This window comes from Molossus molossus, unplaced genomic scaffold (genome assembly GCF_014108415.1).
Source record: "Molossus molossus isolate mMolMol1 unplaced genomic scaffold, mMolMol1.p scaffold_m16_p_10, whole genome shotgun sequence".
Classification (NCBI taxonomy): Eukaryota; Metazoa; Chordata; class Mammalia; order Chiroptera; family Molossidae; genus Molossus; species Molossus molossus.
In genome coordinates, this window is record NW_023425345.1 from 305,902 (window position 1) to 322,505 (window position 16,604).

Here is a 16,604-nt window from a genome sequence, read left to right on the forward strand (position 1 = left end):
CTCCGTGAGAAAGAGCACGAGGGACAAAGTCTGTCACAAGCCCTTTCTCTGCCAACCCCTCCTGCACTGCCCTGGAGGGCCACTGGGCCTGGGTGACCCACTTACTCCTGTTCCTGTAAGGTCTGTTGTCTCTGGAGAGCTGCCTCAGCGAGTGGGCCCCCACTTTCCACTTCCTTAAGCCCTGCCTTCAACCCCGTTTCTCCTCTAGAACCAGCCTCGCGCACCCACAGAAAGCCTGCTCAAAAGAACACGCGTGATCGCGGCAAAATCAGCCTGTGACCTCCTCGAGGGAAGGCTGCTCTCTCGGTCACCCACGGGCCTGGCGCAAGCGTGCGTTCCGTTAAGGACACGCCAGGCAGAGCCCGGAGCCGTGTCTCCATCCACCAGACGGGGAAGGAGCACTGGCCGGTGCTCTCTCGGTGCCAGCACCGCAGCGTTTGAATAACCATCGTCTCGTGCAGTCCCCGCAGAGGGTCCCCAGGAGATGGAGGTGAAGAGCCCCTGCTACACCCGACGGCTGTACCATTGGCTGCGCTGTGGGTCAGTTAGCCTCTCTGGCCTTCGATTTCCTCAACTGCAAACTGAAGTTGTAAGGACGGCACGAGGCAGAGCATGTCCGGGGACTGGGACAGCACCTGGGGCCTAGAAGGCTCAGGACACCTCACCTGTCCCGTCTCCCCATTGCACAGAGTGACGGCCACCGCCACGGCCGTGCTGACGACAGCCGGCAGAGCTGGGCTCACCCCACACCGCCCGGCGCACAGCCCTGCCCAGGCTGCTGCCCCTGAAGAATAGAGGACACACCCCTGTCCCGGTGACCAGCACAGCCAGAGGCTGGCCAGGGTCGGCCGTTCAAAGGGAAGGACAGAACCAGAGGGGACTGCAGAGTGATCCGTCACATCAGACAGACACCCGCTAAGATTCCCAATTGCAGCTCGGTCCTGGCGGTGCCCCGAACAGCCCTCTCTAGGCCCAAAGACCGACATGAGCCGCCAGGGTGGCGAAACTTCCCATGCGCTCGGCTCGCAGTCAGGTGCCGGCCACAGGCCCCGTCCCCAGTGCCCTCACACCAGCACCCCGGTCACCTTCCCAGGAAAAGCCAAACGGCCAGCCAGCGTCCACTCTTGTCTGAGCAACCTGCCCCCACAAAGCAGAGAAGGAATAAGGGTGGGCCCCGGTTTCACTTCTGCTAAAATACTAAGGAAGGAAGGGGGGCACTCACTGGTGGAGAGGGTGCTGCAGCGGAGGCGTTGGGGTGCAGACAGGTGCGGCTGGGGGACCCGGGCTCGGCGGGGACACGGGGAGACTGAGACACACACGGAGGTCATATATGGGTGCGGGCAGGGACGCCACCATGACTTGCAGTTCGAGGAAAGGCCCCCAAGGGAGGCTTTGAGGAAGGGCACGGAGGATGGGGCGGCCTGGGTTGTCTCTAAGCGATAGAGCCCTGGCGACCACAGGATGTTATTTCTGTCTTCGTGGCCAGAGGCTCCGCGGGCAAGCACACTGCCCACAGGAACACCAGCCCGCAGGCCTGTTGAGGGAAGGAAGGAGTGTCCGTGCCTGGGTGGTGACTTAGGCTCGGTTATGCGGCTCAGGGAAAACGGAACAATAGACTTCGGCCTCCTATACGTTGACCGCGGCCTGGCCCAGGGACCAGGCTACGGGGCAGGGCAGGCGGGAGGGTCCCAGAGGTGGCTCGGGTCTGGCTCTCCGCCCCAACCCCGAGCAGAGGAGACATAATGCGGGGCAGCCCCCACTGCCTGGCGCTGCACCTCCAGGTCGCCCGCGGCCGCGGGGGGGGGGGGGGGGGGGCAGCGTCAAAGAGGAACACTTGTCAGCCTGTTTCCACGACAACAGGAATCAAATACCAGAAACAAAGCCGAGGCCGGAGCTGAGCCAGCCCAAACTGCGGAGGCGGCCCGCCTCCCTGCCCACTTCACCCGGTGGAGGGGCCCAGGAGGATCCTGGAAAAGGGGGGGCGGGGAGCCGAAGTCGAGAAGTAGAACTCACCCCCGTTTGCCACTGGACACACCACCTGGTTTCAGTCATTTCGGCCAGGGGCACAGCTCGCTGTTGGCTTTGCGGCACGTAGGACCGCGACTGGGAACGGACCGCATTTAGGAAGAATGAGCTACGCTGAGCGCCGGTGGCTGGCTCTTTACTCCTCTTCCCAGTCTCCTCCCATTTTTATTTTTTTTATTTAAATCCTCACCTGAGGATATTTTTTCCATTTATCTTCAGACAGAATTGGGGGGGGGGGGGGAGACATCGATGTCAGAGAGACACATCCACTGGCTGCCTCCTGCACGCCCCCTACTGGGGACTTGAGCCACAACCCAGGCATGTGCCCTGACCAGGAATCGAACGGGGACCTCTCAGTCCATGGGACGCTCCATCCACTGAGACACACTGGCTGGGCGAGGGGCAGGGGGGGATTTTAAGGCATGTGTGTCAGAAAAAACCTGCTGTTTATTTTATGGTTGAAAAATTGTATAGAATGAGCCCTGGCCGGTGGGGCTCAGTTGGTTGGGGCGTTATCCCATGCACGGAAAGGTGACGGGTTCGATTCCCGGTCAGGGCACATGCCCAGGTGGCAGGATTGAGCCCCAGTCAGAGTGCTTGCAGAGGCAGCCAATCGATGTTTCTCTCCCCCTCCCTCTCCCTAACGATCAACTGAACATTTCTATCATTGTATAGGATGCAACAGTCGGGCAGAAATTCATCCATAGAGCCTTCATGGTGTTTTTCAGAAGAAGAAAAAGGACAATCCGCCTTCTCTCTTCTTCTTCAAAACCAAGAACGGACTTCGACACGGACCCCGGAGCGAGCAGAATCGAGATACCATGTGAGCGACTACCTGTGGGTCTCCATCGCTCCCTCGCCTACGCAAACAACAGTAATAGCAGCAAAAACAACGAGCAGGTGCTGGGCACTTAGTAAGCACAGGGCCCTAAGGGATGCATCGTGCCCCCCAAATTCATGTCCACCGGAACCCAGGACTGTGGCCAAATGATTTGGCAACGGGGCCTTTACGGAGGTGGTCAAGGTAAGATGAGGTCTCGTGGGATCAGATGGAGGAATGGACACAGAAGACAGAGGGAAGAAGGCAGTGTAACAACAGGGGCAGAGACTGGGGTGACGAGGGTATCAGGACGCCAAGGATGCAGAACCCCCAGAAACTAGGAAGAGGCGAGAACAGGACACCCCGTCCCAGCCCCACCAGCTGCCAAGGGTGACACACAGCGTCCCAGCAGGACTTCAGACGCACCGCCAACGACAAAGTGGGCATTCCCTTCCGCCCGCTGGTCTCCTGAGCTTGGCAAAGGCGGGTGCACCCCCAAGACAGGCCTGCTCCGTGCTGATAAACTAGGCCTTGGCTCCCGATCACGGCCGCAGATGCCCTGGAGACGCCTCCCAGGACACAGCGCACCCGCCCTCCCCGGGCCGCGCTCTTGGCGAGGCTCGGCACAACCTCTTCCTGCGTCTCTGGATTTTCCACCAACACACCGCTTGTTTTTAGCAGTCCTGACTGCCTCACAGCCACTTTGCTCGTCTTGGAACCAAAGAATCTCATTGTGATGGTGCCACGTCCTGCTCGGCACACGACATGTTTCAAAAAGTAATTTACTTGGCTAAGGATCACGCACCCCCTAATTTAATGTATTCTTAAATGTATTTAATTTCCCCACAAGTGGAACTACACACTCACAGGCTGAGCGGTGTTGCCAAGTTGAGACAAGCAGAGGGAACAAAAAGAGCAGAAACGGTGAGCGTCTGTGCCAACCGACAAGGTCCCGCTGCCCGCCCTCACCGGCGCCGCTCTGGGCACTGACACAGCCAGCCCACAAGCCGGTGCGAGCCCCTCGCCTGGCGGGGACCCTGGGCACAGAGAGGCAGGGCGACCTGCCCCGCGAACTCGGGAGGCAGGGGAGGCTGGAAGTCCGGCATCACGGTCCACGCCCTCCCACGGCTGTCCTGCCTCCAAATCCAAGCTCAGCTGGAGGAAATCCCCCCGCAGCCAGGCGCTGAATCTCCTGGGTTCCGGAGTGACAGGGCTCCTGGCACAGGACCCGGCACAGCCCTGTGAAGGCTGCCGCTCAGCTGCACCGCGGAGCTGGGCTGTGATGCGACACACCGGAGTGTGCGTGCGTGTGCCTGGATGCTCTGCGAGGAAAGCAAAGCGACGCTCAGCGCACGCTGGAGGGGGTGAGGCACGCCGCTCGGAGGGAGGCGTCTGGAAGGGGCAGGGTACAAGTGACTGTCTAAACCAGGTAGCAAGATGCTGGGTATTTACTATTACTATTATTATTATTATTCAAACTACACATGTGTGGCCCTAGCCAGTGTGGCTCAGTTGGCTGGCTGTTGTCCTGTGCACCGGAAGATTGTAGGTTCAAGTCCCAGTCAGGGCACGTGCCCAGGTTGAGGGCTCGATCCCCAGTAGGGGGCGTGCAGGAGGCGGCCAGTGGGTGTTCTCTCTCACATCGATGGTTCTCTCTCTCCCTCTCCTTTCTTCTCTCTCTAAAAATCAATTTAAAAAAACACTACACATACGTGTACTCTTTGTATGTACAATATATTTCATAATGTATTTCCATTTATTTTTTAAATTGTGATAAATATACATAACATGTACCGTTTTAACCATTTCTAAGTACAGCCCAGTGGCGTGAAGTACATCGCAGTGCTGCGCAACCATCACCAGCACCCACGTGCAGAACTTTTTCATCTTCCCAAACGGACGCTCTTTGCCCATTCGACACGTCCTGCCCCTCCCCTCCCCCAGCCCCTGGCACCCACCGCCTACTTTCTGTCTCTGTGAATTTGACTGGACCTCATGTAAGTGGAATCACACAGTCTTGGTCCTGTGACTGGCTTATCTCACTGAGCATGATGTCCTCAAGGTCCATCCGTGATACAGCAGGTGTCAGGGTTTCCTTCCTCTTTAAGGCTGAGTAATATTCCACTGAATGACTGACCACATGTTTATCCACTCATCTGTCCACGGACATGTAGATTTTTTCCACCTGTTGGCTATTGTGAATAGTGCTGCTATGTCACAGTGCATGCTTCTTGTTTTTTTTTTTTTATGTGAGGAAAATATCAATGTGAGGGAGAAACATCGACCAGTTGCCTCCCATATGCACCCCAACCGGGGATCAAACCCCAGACCTACAACCTTCTGGTGTAGGGATGATGCTCCAACCAGCTGAGCCACCCAACCAGGATACACTGTATTTTCTTTTCTTTTTATCCTCACCCAAGGACACTTTTGCACTTATCTTCAGACAGAGCGGGAGGGAGAGAGGGGGAAGAGAAAGAGAGAAACATCCACGTGAGAGAGACACATCGAGTGGCTAACACCCACACGACCCCAACCGGGGCCGGGCACAAACCGCAACCGAGGTACACGCCCTTATCGGGAACCGAACCCAGGACTCTCCAGTCCGCGGGCCGACGCTCTGACCGCTGAGCCAAACCAGCCAGGGCTACAGTGTATTTTTTAATGACCGTGTTCCAAAGAAGGACGGAGGTAGCTACAAGTCCCAGCTGGGTGGCTCCTGGGGGCCAGGCCCCCACGACCCTCGCCCGGGCACGGTGGGCATGGTCTCCTATGGGCACTGCCCACACCAGCCTCTAGTCCTCCTGCGGGCATCGCTGCCAAGGCCCAGGCAAAGTGACAACTTTAAATGCCGCCGCGTGGGTCTCTCCTCGCTGTGGGTGCAAAGCGAGTCCGGCCCGCGCCGCTGTGTACCAAGGTGTCGCAGCCCGCGGCCCCGGCCACACTGCCTTCGCTGGACCCTGGCAGTCGGTCCTGCAGAGACAGGGCCTCCCAGAGGCTGAAAGAGCTCCTTTGGGGACCTGGCGGACAAAGACAGCTGGCTTTCCCCGATTAACCAAGATCATAACACAGTTTGTAAATATGTCAAAGGGCGGGGCCTAGGACCCGGAGGACGGCAGGAACACGGCTTCCCAGCATTTTCACGTGGGGTACGGAAAGCGGGGGCAAGGTCCTCCCGTGTCCCCCGATCTGCCAGGCAGCCGCAACCCCGGAGCCCCGGCCGTGGTCCGCATTCGCACGCCACGCCAGGTGCAGCACTCACGTTTAACTCCCTCCGCCTGCCTTCTGCCTGCGGCCTGTGAGCCTCCACCTCACTGGCTGGAGGGTCAAAGGCCAGAGGGAGACCGGCCGGCCTCCTGGGCTGCTGTCCCAACGCGCCCCAGGCCCCAGGCTGAACGCGACAGACATGGTTCGCTCACAGAGCGGGAGGCCAGACGGCTGAGGTGCAGGTGCGGGCAGGGCCAAGCTCCTGGACGGCTGAGGGAGGCTCCTTCCTGCCCCTCCTGCTGCCTAATGGTGGCCGCATCCTCGGCGGTCCTTGGCTTCTGGCCCGTCCCCTCGGTCTCTGCCTCCGTCCTCACAAGGCCTCTCTCGTGTGACTGTCCGCCTCCTGCTGTCGCAAGGCCCCGGTCGTGAGGATCTGGGGCCCACCCTGCTCCAGGATGCCCTGATCTCAACTACATGTTACCCACATCTGCAAAGAGCCCACTTCCAGACACGGCCACATTCACAGTTCTCGTCGGGGGACACAGCTCAGCCACCACAGGGCCTTTCACTCAGTGTCCCTTCGCGGTCCCTTCTTGGAGGGACGTGCACAGTGAACATCAGCAAGGAGCAGCCTGGCGTACACCCCGTCTATGGAGGGTAGTGCCAGCCACAGCCAGGGCTCCTGCCTCGGGGGGGGCCGAGGAGTCGGGGGCTCAGCCGGATGCCAGCACAGCCTGGCCCACGCGGCACCCGCACTGGCCACGTGCTCACTGAGACCGGAGCCGCTCACCCGGCACATGTCAGGGCGGGGCCCACGGGGCTTCCTCAGTGGCCAGTGCCTGGCCACAAAGTCACCGGCTATTCAGGGCGCAGCTGAGCCAGCAGAACATTCTCCGCTCTGGTTAATCCCCCAGCGCCTATAAACAGCCCGAGTGACGGCACAGCTCCGCCCGGCCCTCCCGCGCCCCGTAAGGTACACATACTTTCCAGCCGGGGGTTCGCAGCCACGGAGCCACGTCTTGGATTACACGGCAGCTGTCAAGTGAGACCTTCCCACTGGCTTCAGGACTCACGGCTGTCTGGCTAACGTGTCTCGACGAGCTACGCCTCCCCGCCTGGCTGTGACCGGCACAGACAGCGCCGGAAGCCGGCAGCTGCGAGGGAGGGCCGCCGGCCGCCGGGGACTCGACACGACAGACACTCCACAGCCAGACACCCCGCACCTGAAAGGGTTGTGCAAGGCACAGCCGCAAAGAAGTGCCCGCCTCTGCTGCCCCCTCACTTCCCTGCCCGGCGTCCTCCTCCGTGCACGGACCTGGTGACACACCTGTGCACACGAGACGACACTTGACAATTCACGAGGCCCTTTCTCACACGTTAACACCGTCAGTTCTTAAAACAACCCCGGAGATAGCCTGGCCGTGTGGCTCAGGGGACTGAGCATCGTCCCATGGACCAAGAGGTCCGCATATTAAAAAACAAAACAAAACAGCCCTGGCCAGTTTGGCTCAGCGGTTAGAGCGTCGGTCTGCGGTCCGGAGAGACCAGGGTTCGGTTCCCGCTAAGGGCATGTACCTCGGTTGCAGTTTGTCCCCGGCCCTGGTCGGTTGTGCAGGTGGCAGCCACTCGATGTGTCCCTTTCGATGTTTCTCTCTCTCTCTCTGTTCCTCTCTCTCCCCCCCCACTCTACCTGAACAAAAAATGGAAAAATGTCCTCGGGTGAGGATAAAAAAACAAACAAACAAAAAACGCAGAGATTGATCAAGGAGGTGTTGCCATCAACCCCCTTGTCCAGCTCAATGTCACCGAGCTAGGAAGGGACAAGCGACCTAGGCCTGGTCCCTCCCCATCAGTCTCCAGCATCTGGATCTTAACAGGCACAGGACAGCACTGGAGCGAGCGTCGGGTTGCTGGGGTCTCTTTAGGAGCAGTTCAAGGGAACAGAAAGGAGACTGAAAACACACCCAAAATCCAGGGAGTAGAATCTATGCCAGAGATCGGGGGTTCGCAAACCAAATCCGGCCCCTGGCCTGTTTCGGTCAATAAAGCTTTATTGAAACACAGTCACGAACATCTGTTTATTGTTTTCTATGGCTGCTTGCACGCTACAGTGGCAGAGTTGAGGAGCTGCCACAGAGACTAAAAGGTTTACTATCTGGTCCTTAACGGTAAACGTTTGCAGACCCTGCTGTCGACGGTGACTGAGAATCGAGGAAGGAATTCAGGCTCCTGGGGCCCTGAGGGGGGTTCACAGGGCTCGGAGTCCACGCGGGAGCGTCGAGTGCCGGTCCCCACCAGCGTATCCCAGAGGCCGAGTCTGCGGCCGGATCTGCTGGGCCACTAGGACCCACTCCCTAGGGGCCCAGACGGCTGCGCTCACACCCTCAGCACGGCCTCCCCCTTTCACGGGAGTGAAGTACCAATTTCAGGGTGATTTGCAGTTTGATTCTCCAGTGCTCTCAGGAATCGTGCTTAAAATTGGATCCTTCCGACACCAAGCAAAATAGAAACCAATCAATGGGGCCGCCCCCACGGCGGGGACGGGGCCTCAGCGGGCCTTTTACCGTGGAGAAACCTAATCGACCTTGGAAGGCCGCCCGCACCACCCTGGGTTCCCACTCGGCGGGTGTTTTTATACCAGTGAAGGCGTGTGGAGCGACCCCCAGCTTCGATGAGACCGGAGCCAACCTTGAGAAACGGACCTTCCGTTCTCATCCGGGGCCTGAAAGGGGGAAAGGGGAGGAGAAGGAGCGTTCCCTTCTCTGCTGGTGGCCAGTCGGGTTCACAGGGGGTCGTTCCCTTCAACACCAACAGGCCCGGGGCTCAAGGGGGATCCTCAGAGAGGGGCACCCCACCAGGAGACATGGCTTCCCGCCTGCTCTCGGGACCTGTTTCCTCCTCTGCAAAATGAGGCTCAGTTTTCATTTCACTCCTCTGGGGAGGCGGCGCAGCCCAGAGCTCAGCCTTGGGGCCACACAGCCTGGACCTGCAGCCTGGCTCCACGGCCGAATGGCTGGGACACCCCAGGGCTGGAGTCACCCATCTTCAGCGGACCACTGCCCAGTGACGGGACGTGACACTGTGGGCCGAGGGTGAGGGTGTGACCGGACCTGACGGTCCGGTCCATCTTCCCGGGACTTGCTTGGCGGAGGGGGACAAGGCGGGGCTGTCACCGGGACCCCGTCATGCTGTAGGGGTGAGAGCCACACGGGCAGGGCAGGGCCACCCCAGCGCCAGATCCCTGGGCCAGCTCCTTCCGTCCTTTCTCGGTCTCGTTTCCTAAGCCAAACCTTTTCTGCTGTGTATCTGTCCTGGACCATCCCGGCCAGCGGCCCCGCACAGGCTGAGACGTTCCCTCCACGCAGAAGTAAGATTTCCTTCAAACCTGACCCACAGCTCCGGGCCCTGGTGTTTGTCTTCTTGGGTTTTTTTTTGGGGGGGGGGGGGGGTGTTGGGCTTTCAGCAATGGCTGTTCACACACAACTCGGGTGGAAAGGGCCCGAGTACCTGCTGGGATGTGACCACACAAGACCAGGGCCACACTCTGCCCTAGCAGGACCCCCCGCACTGCATGCCCCCTCCCCCAAATTAACAGCTTTGCTCCCCCCATCACAATGCGGCAGAGCTGCCTCCTTCAATCCCCTTTGCCAGGCCTTGAAAGAGGACCTTGGTGACCCCGCAAAACCACGGAGATTGGGCTGCTGCTCCGCCCTCCCCATAAGGTCCCTGGGTTTCCGGTCAGCTGACTCTGTCTCAGCTCCCAGGTCCCGGCCGCCCTCCAGGCTGTGGTGGACCACTCAACTGGCAGGAGCTGGTGCCCCAGCCCCGAGGTCGCTGCCTCAGCAATGAGCCCCCCCTGCACCTCTTCTCCTTGGGTGTGTCGGAGGAGCTGCGTAAAGTGACGATCTGTAATCAACGGCCTGCTGAGGCCTAGTGATCGACTGCACCCTTGTGCCCGGGCCCCAGCCCCCAGCTTACTTGCCACGTGGCCACCTGAGAACCTACTTGTCCACCTCTGGCCGCGAGCTCACCCTCAGCCTGCAGTCAGCCGCCGCCCCAGCAGCCCAGCCCAGCCAGGGGTTCGGTCTCCCCACCGGCAGCCATGGACTTCCAACCCCGAGAGTGCGACCCCAGCACAGAAAAGGGCGAGAACCAGGCAAGTGCGCAAGGGAGGCCTCTGCAGGGTGGGAACCGGGCCCTGCCCAGGCAGGGAACACAGTTCCACTTCACAAGAGCATCCAAAGGCATGACTCCCCACGGACCCCCCTGACCAAGGAGGCAAAGCCACGCACACCGAGAACTGGAAAGCACCTCGAAAGGACTCAGAAGAAGAAAGACCTGTCACGGATGGAAACACTTAGTATTGTTACAGTGACGATGCTACCCAAAGCAACCTTCAGACTGAACGCAGCCTGGCTGGTGTGGCTCAGCGGCTGAGCACCGACCCATGCACCAAGAGGTCGCTGGTTCTTTTCCCAAGAGATCGTCTGAACGAGACAATGAAGAGCAGCCTCAGAGCAGGGCTCTAAGAAAGAAAAACGAAATGATTGTAGAAATGTGTCCTTGCAACAAGGTCCAAGGGGGGAAAGCACAGCAAAGCCCAGCTGCACACAGCAAGGCTGAAATTCTGTGTGCAAGTTCAAGTTCTGTGTGCAATAAAAGTTCAAGTCGTTAAAATCTCATTATACTAATAATATGTTTTCTCAGACTTACTGGAAACACTGACTTCCCCTCGCACAGTGCAGACGTGTTCGGAAGCAGCAGCGCGGGGTGTGTGAACAGGACGGGGCACCTCTCTCTCCTTCCCATCTCTGCAAAAGCCTGCACCCCAGACCTCACCAGGCCACACACAGAGTTAGAACTGACTTAGGGAGGAGCATGCATAGCTCCGCCCACTTGCCCCCAGCCCATCCCCTGGTCTTCTCTATTTGGTGGTTAAAGGGGTGGCAATAGTCATAATAAGAATGATAAAGATTGCCCCGGCTAGTTTTGCTCAGTGGTTAGAGCGTTGGCCCGCGGACCAGAGAGACCGGAATTTGGTTCCGGCTAAAGGCACGTACCTCGGTTGTGGTTTGTTCCCAGCCCCGGTTGGGGTCATGTGGGTGGCAGCCAGTCGATGTGTCTCCCTGGCATCGATGTTTCTCTCTCTCTCTCTTCCTCCCTCTCTCCTTCCCGCTCTATCTGAAGACAAATGCAAAAATGTCCTTGAGTGAGGATTAAAAAAAAAAAGAAAAAGAATGATAAGGAGGCCCTGGCCAGTTTGGCTCAGCGGTTAGAGCATCAGCCTGCGGACCAGGGAGTCCTGGATTCGATTCCGGCCAAGGGCACATACCTCAGCTGCAGTTCGTCCCTGGCCCCAGTCGGGGTTGTGCGGGTGGCAACCAACCGATGTGTCTCTCTCACATCAATGTTTCTCTCTCTCTCTTCCTCCCTCCCACTGTCTGGAGATAAATGTAAAAATATCCTCTGGTGAGGATTTTTTAAAAATTAAAAAAAAAAAATGATGATGAGGCCCAGCCAATTGGGCTCAGTGGACTGTGCGTTGTCCCATGCACGGGGAGCTCCTGGTTCAATTCCTGGTCGGGGCACATGCCCAAGTTTTGGGTTCAATCCCCAGTAGGGGGCGTGCAGGAGGCAGCCGATGGATGTTTCTCTCTCTCTCTCCTTTCCTCTCTAAAAAAAAAATTCAATAAAAACGTATTTTTTAAAAATCAGTAAAACATATTTAGAAACGATGATGACGATGATAACGATGGCTAACACCTGCGGACGGCTTATTACCTGCCTGGCCCAAGCACTTCCCGTGTCTTATATGTAAGGTGTTTGAACACACAGGAACACGTGCAGAGCTCGACGGTACCACGGACATCGTCCTAAACCCGTTTCACAGGTAACCCTCCACCCGTCCTCTGGCCCCCAGCACTCCATCTGTATCCGTAACACATGATCACAAACTTGGTGGCTTAAAAAAATACAAATTTACTATCTGACAGTTCTGGGAGTCAAAAGTCCAAAATGGGTCCCACTGGCTAAAATCAGGGCTGAGGTCCTCCTGGAAGCTCTCGGGAGGACGTCTCTTTGCTGTTGCAGCTGCCAACGGCGCCCCTCTCCTCGGCTTGCGTCTCCGCATCACTGCGCCCCGTGCCAGCCACTGGTCCCTTTCCCTCACGGCGACACGCCTGCCTCCACCTGTAGGACCCGTGTCCACCCGGAGCAGCCGGGATAACCTCCCATCTCACCCTTCACTTCGTCACATCTGCAAAGTCCCTGTTACCACGTCAGGTGGTGTCTTCAGTTTGCTGGCACTGAGAAGCGGACATTTTTGAGGGCCGCTATCTGGCCTATCCTACCATCTTATTTCCCATGCTTTGCAAAATAAGTTGCAGACAGGGACATCTCTGCTCCGTTCGACTAACTAGAGTTCAGTATATACGTACGGGTTTGGTTTTTGTTTGTTTGTTTTTTAATCAACATGTGCAGGCAATGAAATGCCTCTTTTTGGTTCCCATCCAGTGAGTTTTGACAAATGAGTGTACCTGCGTTTCTCAAACCCCATCACGATCGAGGACATTTTCATCACGGAAGACTCCTTCCTGCTCCCCCCCGGCAGAGCCCCAGCCAGAGGCACGTGGCCGACTGGCATGTCCACACACGACTTCCTGTAAGTGGAGTGGCACAGCGGGACAGCGTGTGCCTCTGGGTCCGCTGGGTTTGCTGGGCAGTGGCTGTGAGAGTTGTGTACGTCCTTCCTTCCCTTGGCCCGGTAATCTTCCGTCCTGTGAAAACTCCCCCGGCCACGTCTCCGCTCTCCTGCTGCTGGGCCACTGAGCTGTTGCCAGGTGTTGGCTACTGAGTACAGTGACGGCGAACATCCCTGCACTGTCTCGCTACGGGCTCGGGTCTCCACTTCCCTTGAGTGAGTATCTCAGATCAGCGCTGCTGAAACAAACGGCCAACCTGACTTCCCGAGGGACCACAGCACGGCAGACCCCTCCGCCCACCCGGAGTCCCGGCGGCCACAGCCCGACCGAGACCTGCTGGGGCAGCGCAGCGGTCTGCCAGGTGCAGTGGATGCCCTCGGCTTCTAATTGGTGGTTCGTTTCCCAGGCGACCATGATGCTAACGTCTTCTCCAGAGGCCTCCTGGCCATTCCTACGTGTTCGCGGCTGGAGTGTCTGCTCAAAGCTTTTCTCTCTCCTTTTACTGGGTCGTTTATCTTTTTATTATCGAGGAGTTGGAGTTCTTTTCATATCCTGGACACCGGTCTTTTATTAGACGTGCATTTGGGAGATGGGGATCATTGTGATTTATAGTAAGAAATACACAGATTTGGTCTTCATCCCAGCTCTTGTCCCAGAGCTCTTAAAACCGTAGGAATTTGCCTAAGTGATGAGAGCTGGAACGATGTCTTTTGTTTAATGAGGTGAACTAGGTAATCTTCGGAAGGGGCTGGTTGCCAGAGGAACCAACTTTTGGTCCCACCCGGGATCTCCAGGGAGGAGGGAGGGGCTGGAGATGGCGTTCAATCACCAGTGGCTGATGATTTAATCAGTCCTGCCCGTGTAATGAGGCCTCCAGGGAAACCCAACAGGATTAGGTTCAGAGAGCTTCCAGATCGCAAACATGTGGAGGTGCTGAAGGGCGGCACCCCCCTTTCCTGCACACCTGCCCTGTGCTTCCCCCCTCTGGTTGCTCCTGAGTTGCACCCCTTTATAATCCCCTGGACATCCAGTAAGTAAACTGTTTCTCTGAGTTCTGGGGGCTGCTCTAGCAAGCTAATCAAAACACAGAAAGGGGGGGATGGGACCCCCTAAGTTCAGGCCGGTCGGTCAGAAGCACCCGAACTTGTGATTGGCGGACGAAGAGCGGGCAGCCTCGTGGGACTGAGCCCTTAACCTGTGGGATGTGACGCTGTCTCTGGGCAGACAGTGTCAGAATCCAGTTGAACTCAGGGTCCCCGCTGGTGTCGGGGGACTGCTTGGCGTCACCCACGTTGGAATGGGGGTCAGAATAGTAGTTGGCGATCGGAAGTGGAACTGGTACCGAAATGGTGGGAATACTTCCTCCCACTCTGTGGCCTGCCTGGGCCCAATTTAAATTGCATCGTTTCATTTAATACCTCAGTTCCCCAACAACCCTGGGAGTTACGTGCTCTTTGCAGAGCAGGAAACTGCGTGCAGGCAGGAAGTATCTTCCCCAAGGTCAAAGCCCCAGAGGGCAGCAGGACCAGCTCAAACCCTACCCTTAGGCCCCAAGACCACTCAGTGGCCGTGCCCACGACAGACGGCCTCTTCCTCACTCAGACCACCTCAAGTGACCCAAGGGCATCTCTCATCATCGTCTCCCGACGACGACACACCAGGCCTGGGGACCCAGGCCGCCGGGCGCACGGGCAGTGAGCCAACAATCCCCAGCAAGAACGCACCGGACGGGCACAGGACGGGCAGAGAGGCGCCCCGACCTGCTGGAGGATGATTCGGAAGCCGCAGCCACACGCAGGCCGGCAGGAACGCAGGCCTAGGGGACGGAGCGGCAGACACCCGGAGCGGGGTGTGAGCCGCCCCCACGGGGATGAGCTGTATTCCCCCCCCACTCTCCCACCTCACAGATGAGGAAGTGAGGCCCTGACGCCTTAACACTCAGAGGGTGACACGTAGCCCCACACAGGTCCCCCAGGGCCCGGACACTCAGCGCAGGTACAAAGTGAGAGAATTCTGCTTGCTGCCCAGAGCCGATCTCCTGACGCCTCGGACACTGGGCGCCCCAGAGACCAGACGATACCAGGACCAGAAAGAAAGTCTCTTGTCTGAATACGTGGCTCTGAGGAGGACCTCAAGGACGCAAGAACCACGAACACGTCCGTCACCGGCGGCACCCTGGTTTCTGTTCTCTCACCGACAGCAGCCAGTAGGGAGAAGCGGACTAACATGATGGCCAACTGCTTGCACCGTGCTCCCAGCTGTCCTCCTGTTCTTCTGTGGCTCCCGTAACGTAATCAGTAGTAAAGCTACTCGTGAGGAGGTGAAGCAATTTGATGAGAGGCCCAGAAGTTTCCGAGTGCAGAGAAAACAGGCTTTCTTCGGCTACATCTTGCATGGGCTGGAGCCGCACATTGGAAAACAAGAAAACAGCAGGGTCAAGGTCCCCGGCCTTTGCCAACCACAGCGGGAGGCCTCCGCCGCCCCCAGCAGGTGCTCGCCCACGACCAACACGGGTCACTATCCTCCGGCTGGACAGGGACGCAGTGCCTTGGTGAACCGCTGGGGGGCGGGCGAGAAATACTCATTCCACGGAGCAGGGGCAGGATCTACCAGCAGAACTCCTCCAATGGGTGAGGTTGCCAAGGTGACCTGACTCTGGGGACCAGGCAGGTGCAGCCAAGATGCCAGGGGAACCAGAGAGTTGGCCATTCCTGGAAGAGGCCGCCTCGGAGCGGGAAGGCGAGGACCTGAGCCAGCACGGTGCACCCAGATCACCCTTCGTTCTCCACGGAGCCAGAGTTCCCAGGACACTGTGACAGGCCACCCAGCAAAGCCCCAGGTACAAGCTGACTGCCTACGTGTTTCTCTCTAACTGTCCTCCCCTCGCTCCCGGATGACGGTGGAGCAAACAAGGAGAAAGGCTGCATTTGAAGATTATAATCAGAATAATAATCAAAGGAAACTTCACAAAGCCACGCCAAGCCCCCCTCCTTGAGAACCACTTCCTCTTGGTCAGAGAGAGGAAAACAGAAGAGCGATGTCCAGTGATTTCCACCCCTCTGGGGAGCACGTGGCAGACCAGGAGCTGGGCCGAGCTGCGGAGGACTGACTGTAAGGAGCCACCCCGCAGACAGGCGGCCCTGCCCGGCGCACAGGCATCTGGGTCTGCAGGGACCCTCCCGGGCCCAGTGGGTCCAAGCAGGACTTACCCTGCTTTCTCTTCCCATAGTGTGGACAGTGGGGCCACGTGCTAACCTGACCGGCTCAGGGAGGCCCGTGTGGGCCTTGCAAACTCAGAGACCTCAAGGACCCGCAAAGGATGGTCTGAAATGCAAACTTCTTAACTTAAAACCGTTTATGGCAGGTAGTCATGCCCTGGGCGGGCATCTTCCCTGACAGGTCAGTCTTTACCGTCCCTGAGCCTGTCTGTTGTCTTTTTGCGTCTACGAGAACATGTCTTTGTTTTTTTTGTTTGTGTTTTTTGTTTTCTTTGACTGGTTTTGGAGAGATAGAAACATCGATGAAAGAGAACATTGATTGGCCACCTCCTGCATGTCCCCCACTGGGGATCAAGTCCACAACCTGGGCATGTGCCCTGACTGGGAATCGAACCGGCCACCTCTTGGTGCATGGGTCGATGTTCAACCAGTGAGCCACCCCTGCCAGGCTACAATAACATATTTTTATAATATCAAACTCGTTTTCCTATTTCTGGACCCCTCAAAGCACAGGCACCCCTCTGCGGAGACCACAGGTCCCTCATTGTTATTGAGTTCATTGTTGACTGTTCACTGTCCTGTGCCCACCTATGTAGGAGATGCAAGTGTCTATCATTTCCCTTGTCCTCCAAT

At 57.8% G+C, this 16,604-nt stretch overlaps 1 protein-coding gene across 3 annotated transcripts in view; it reads right to left on the reverse strand.

Moving 5' to 3' along the window:
* Positions 1 to 16,604, reverse strand: part of PARVB (parvin beta) — an 81,047-nt gene that overhangs the window by 57,794 nt on the left and 6,649 nt on the right. Inside the window, exon 1 of one of the 3 annotated variants that reach the window (XM_036250903.1) lies at positions 1,223 to 1,241. The exons of the other annotated variants lie outside the window; for them this stretch is intronic. Coding sequence (XP_036106796.1) covers position 1,223 — 1 coding nt within the window. The 5' untranslated portion in view covers positions 1,224 to 1,241. Of the gene's footprint in view, positions 1 to 1,222; positions 1,242 to 16,604 lie in introns of those variants that run through there. 3 annotated transcript variants of the gene reach the window in all.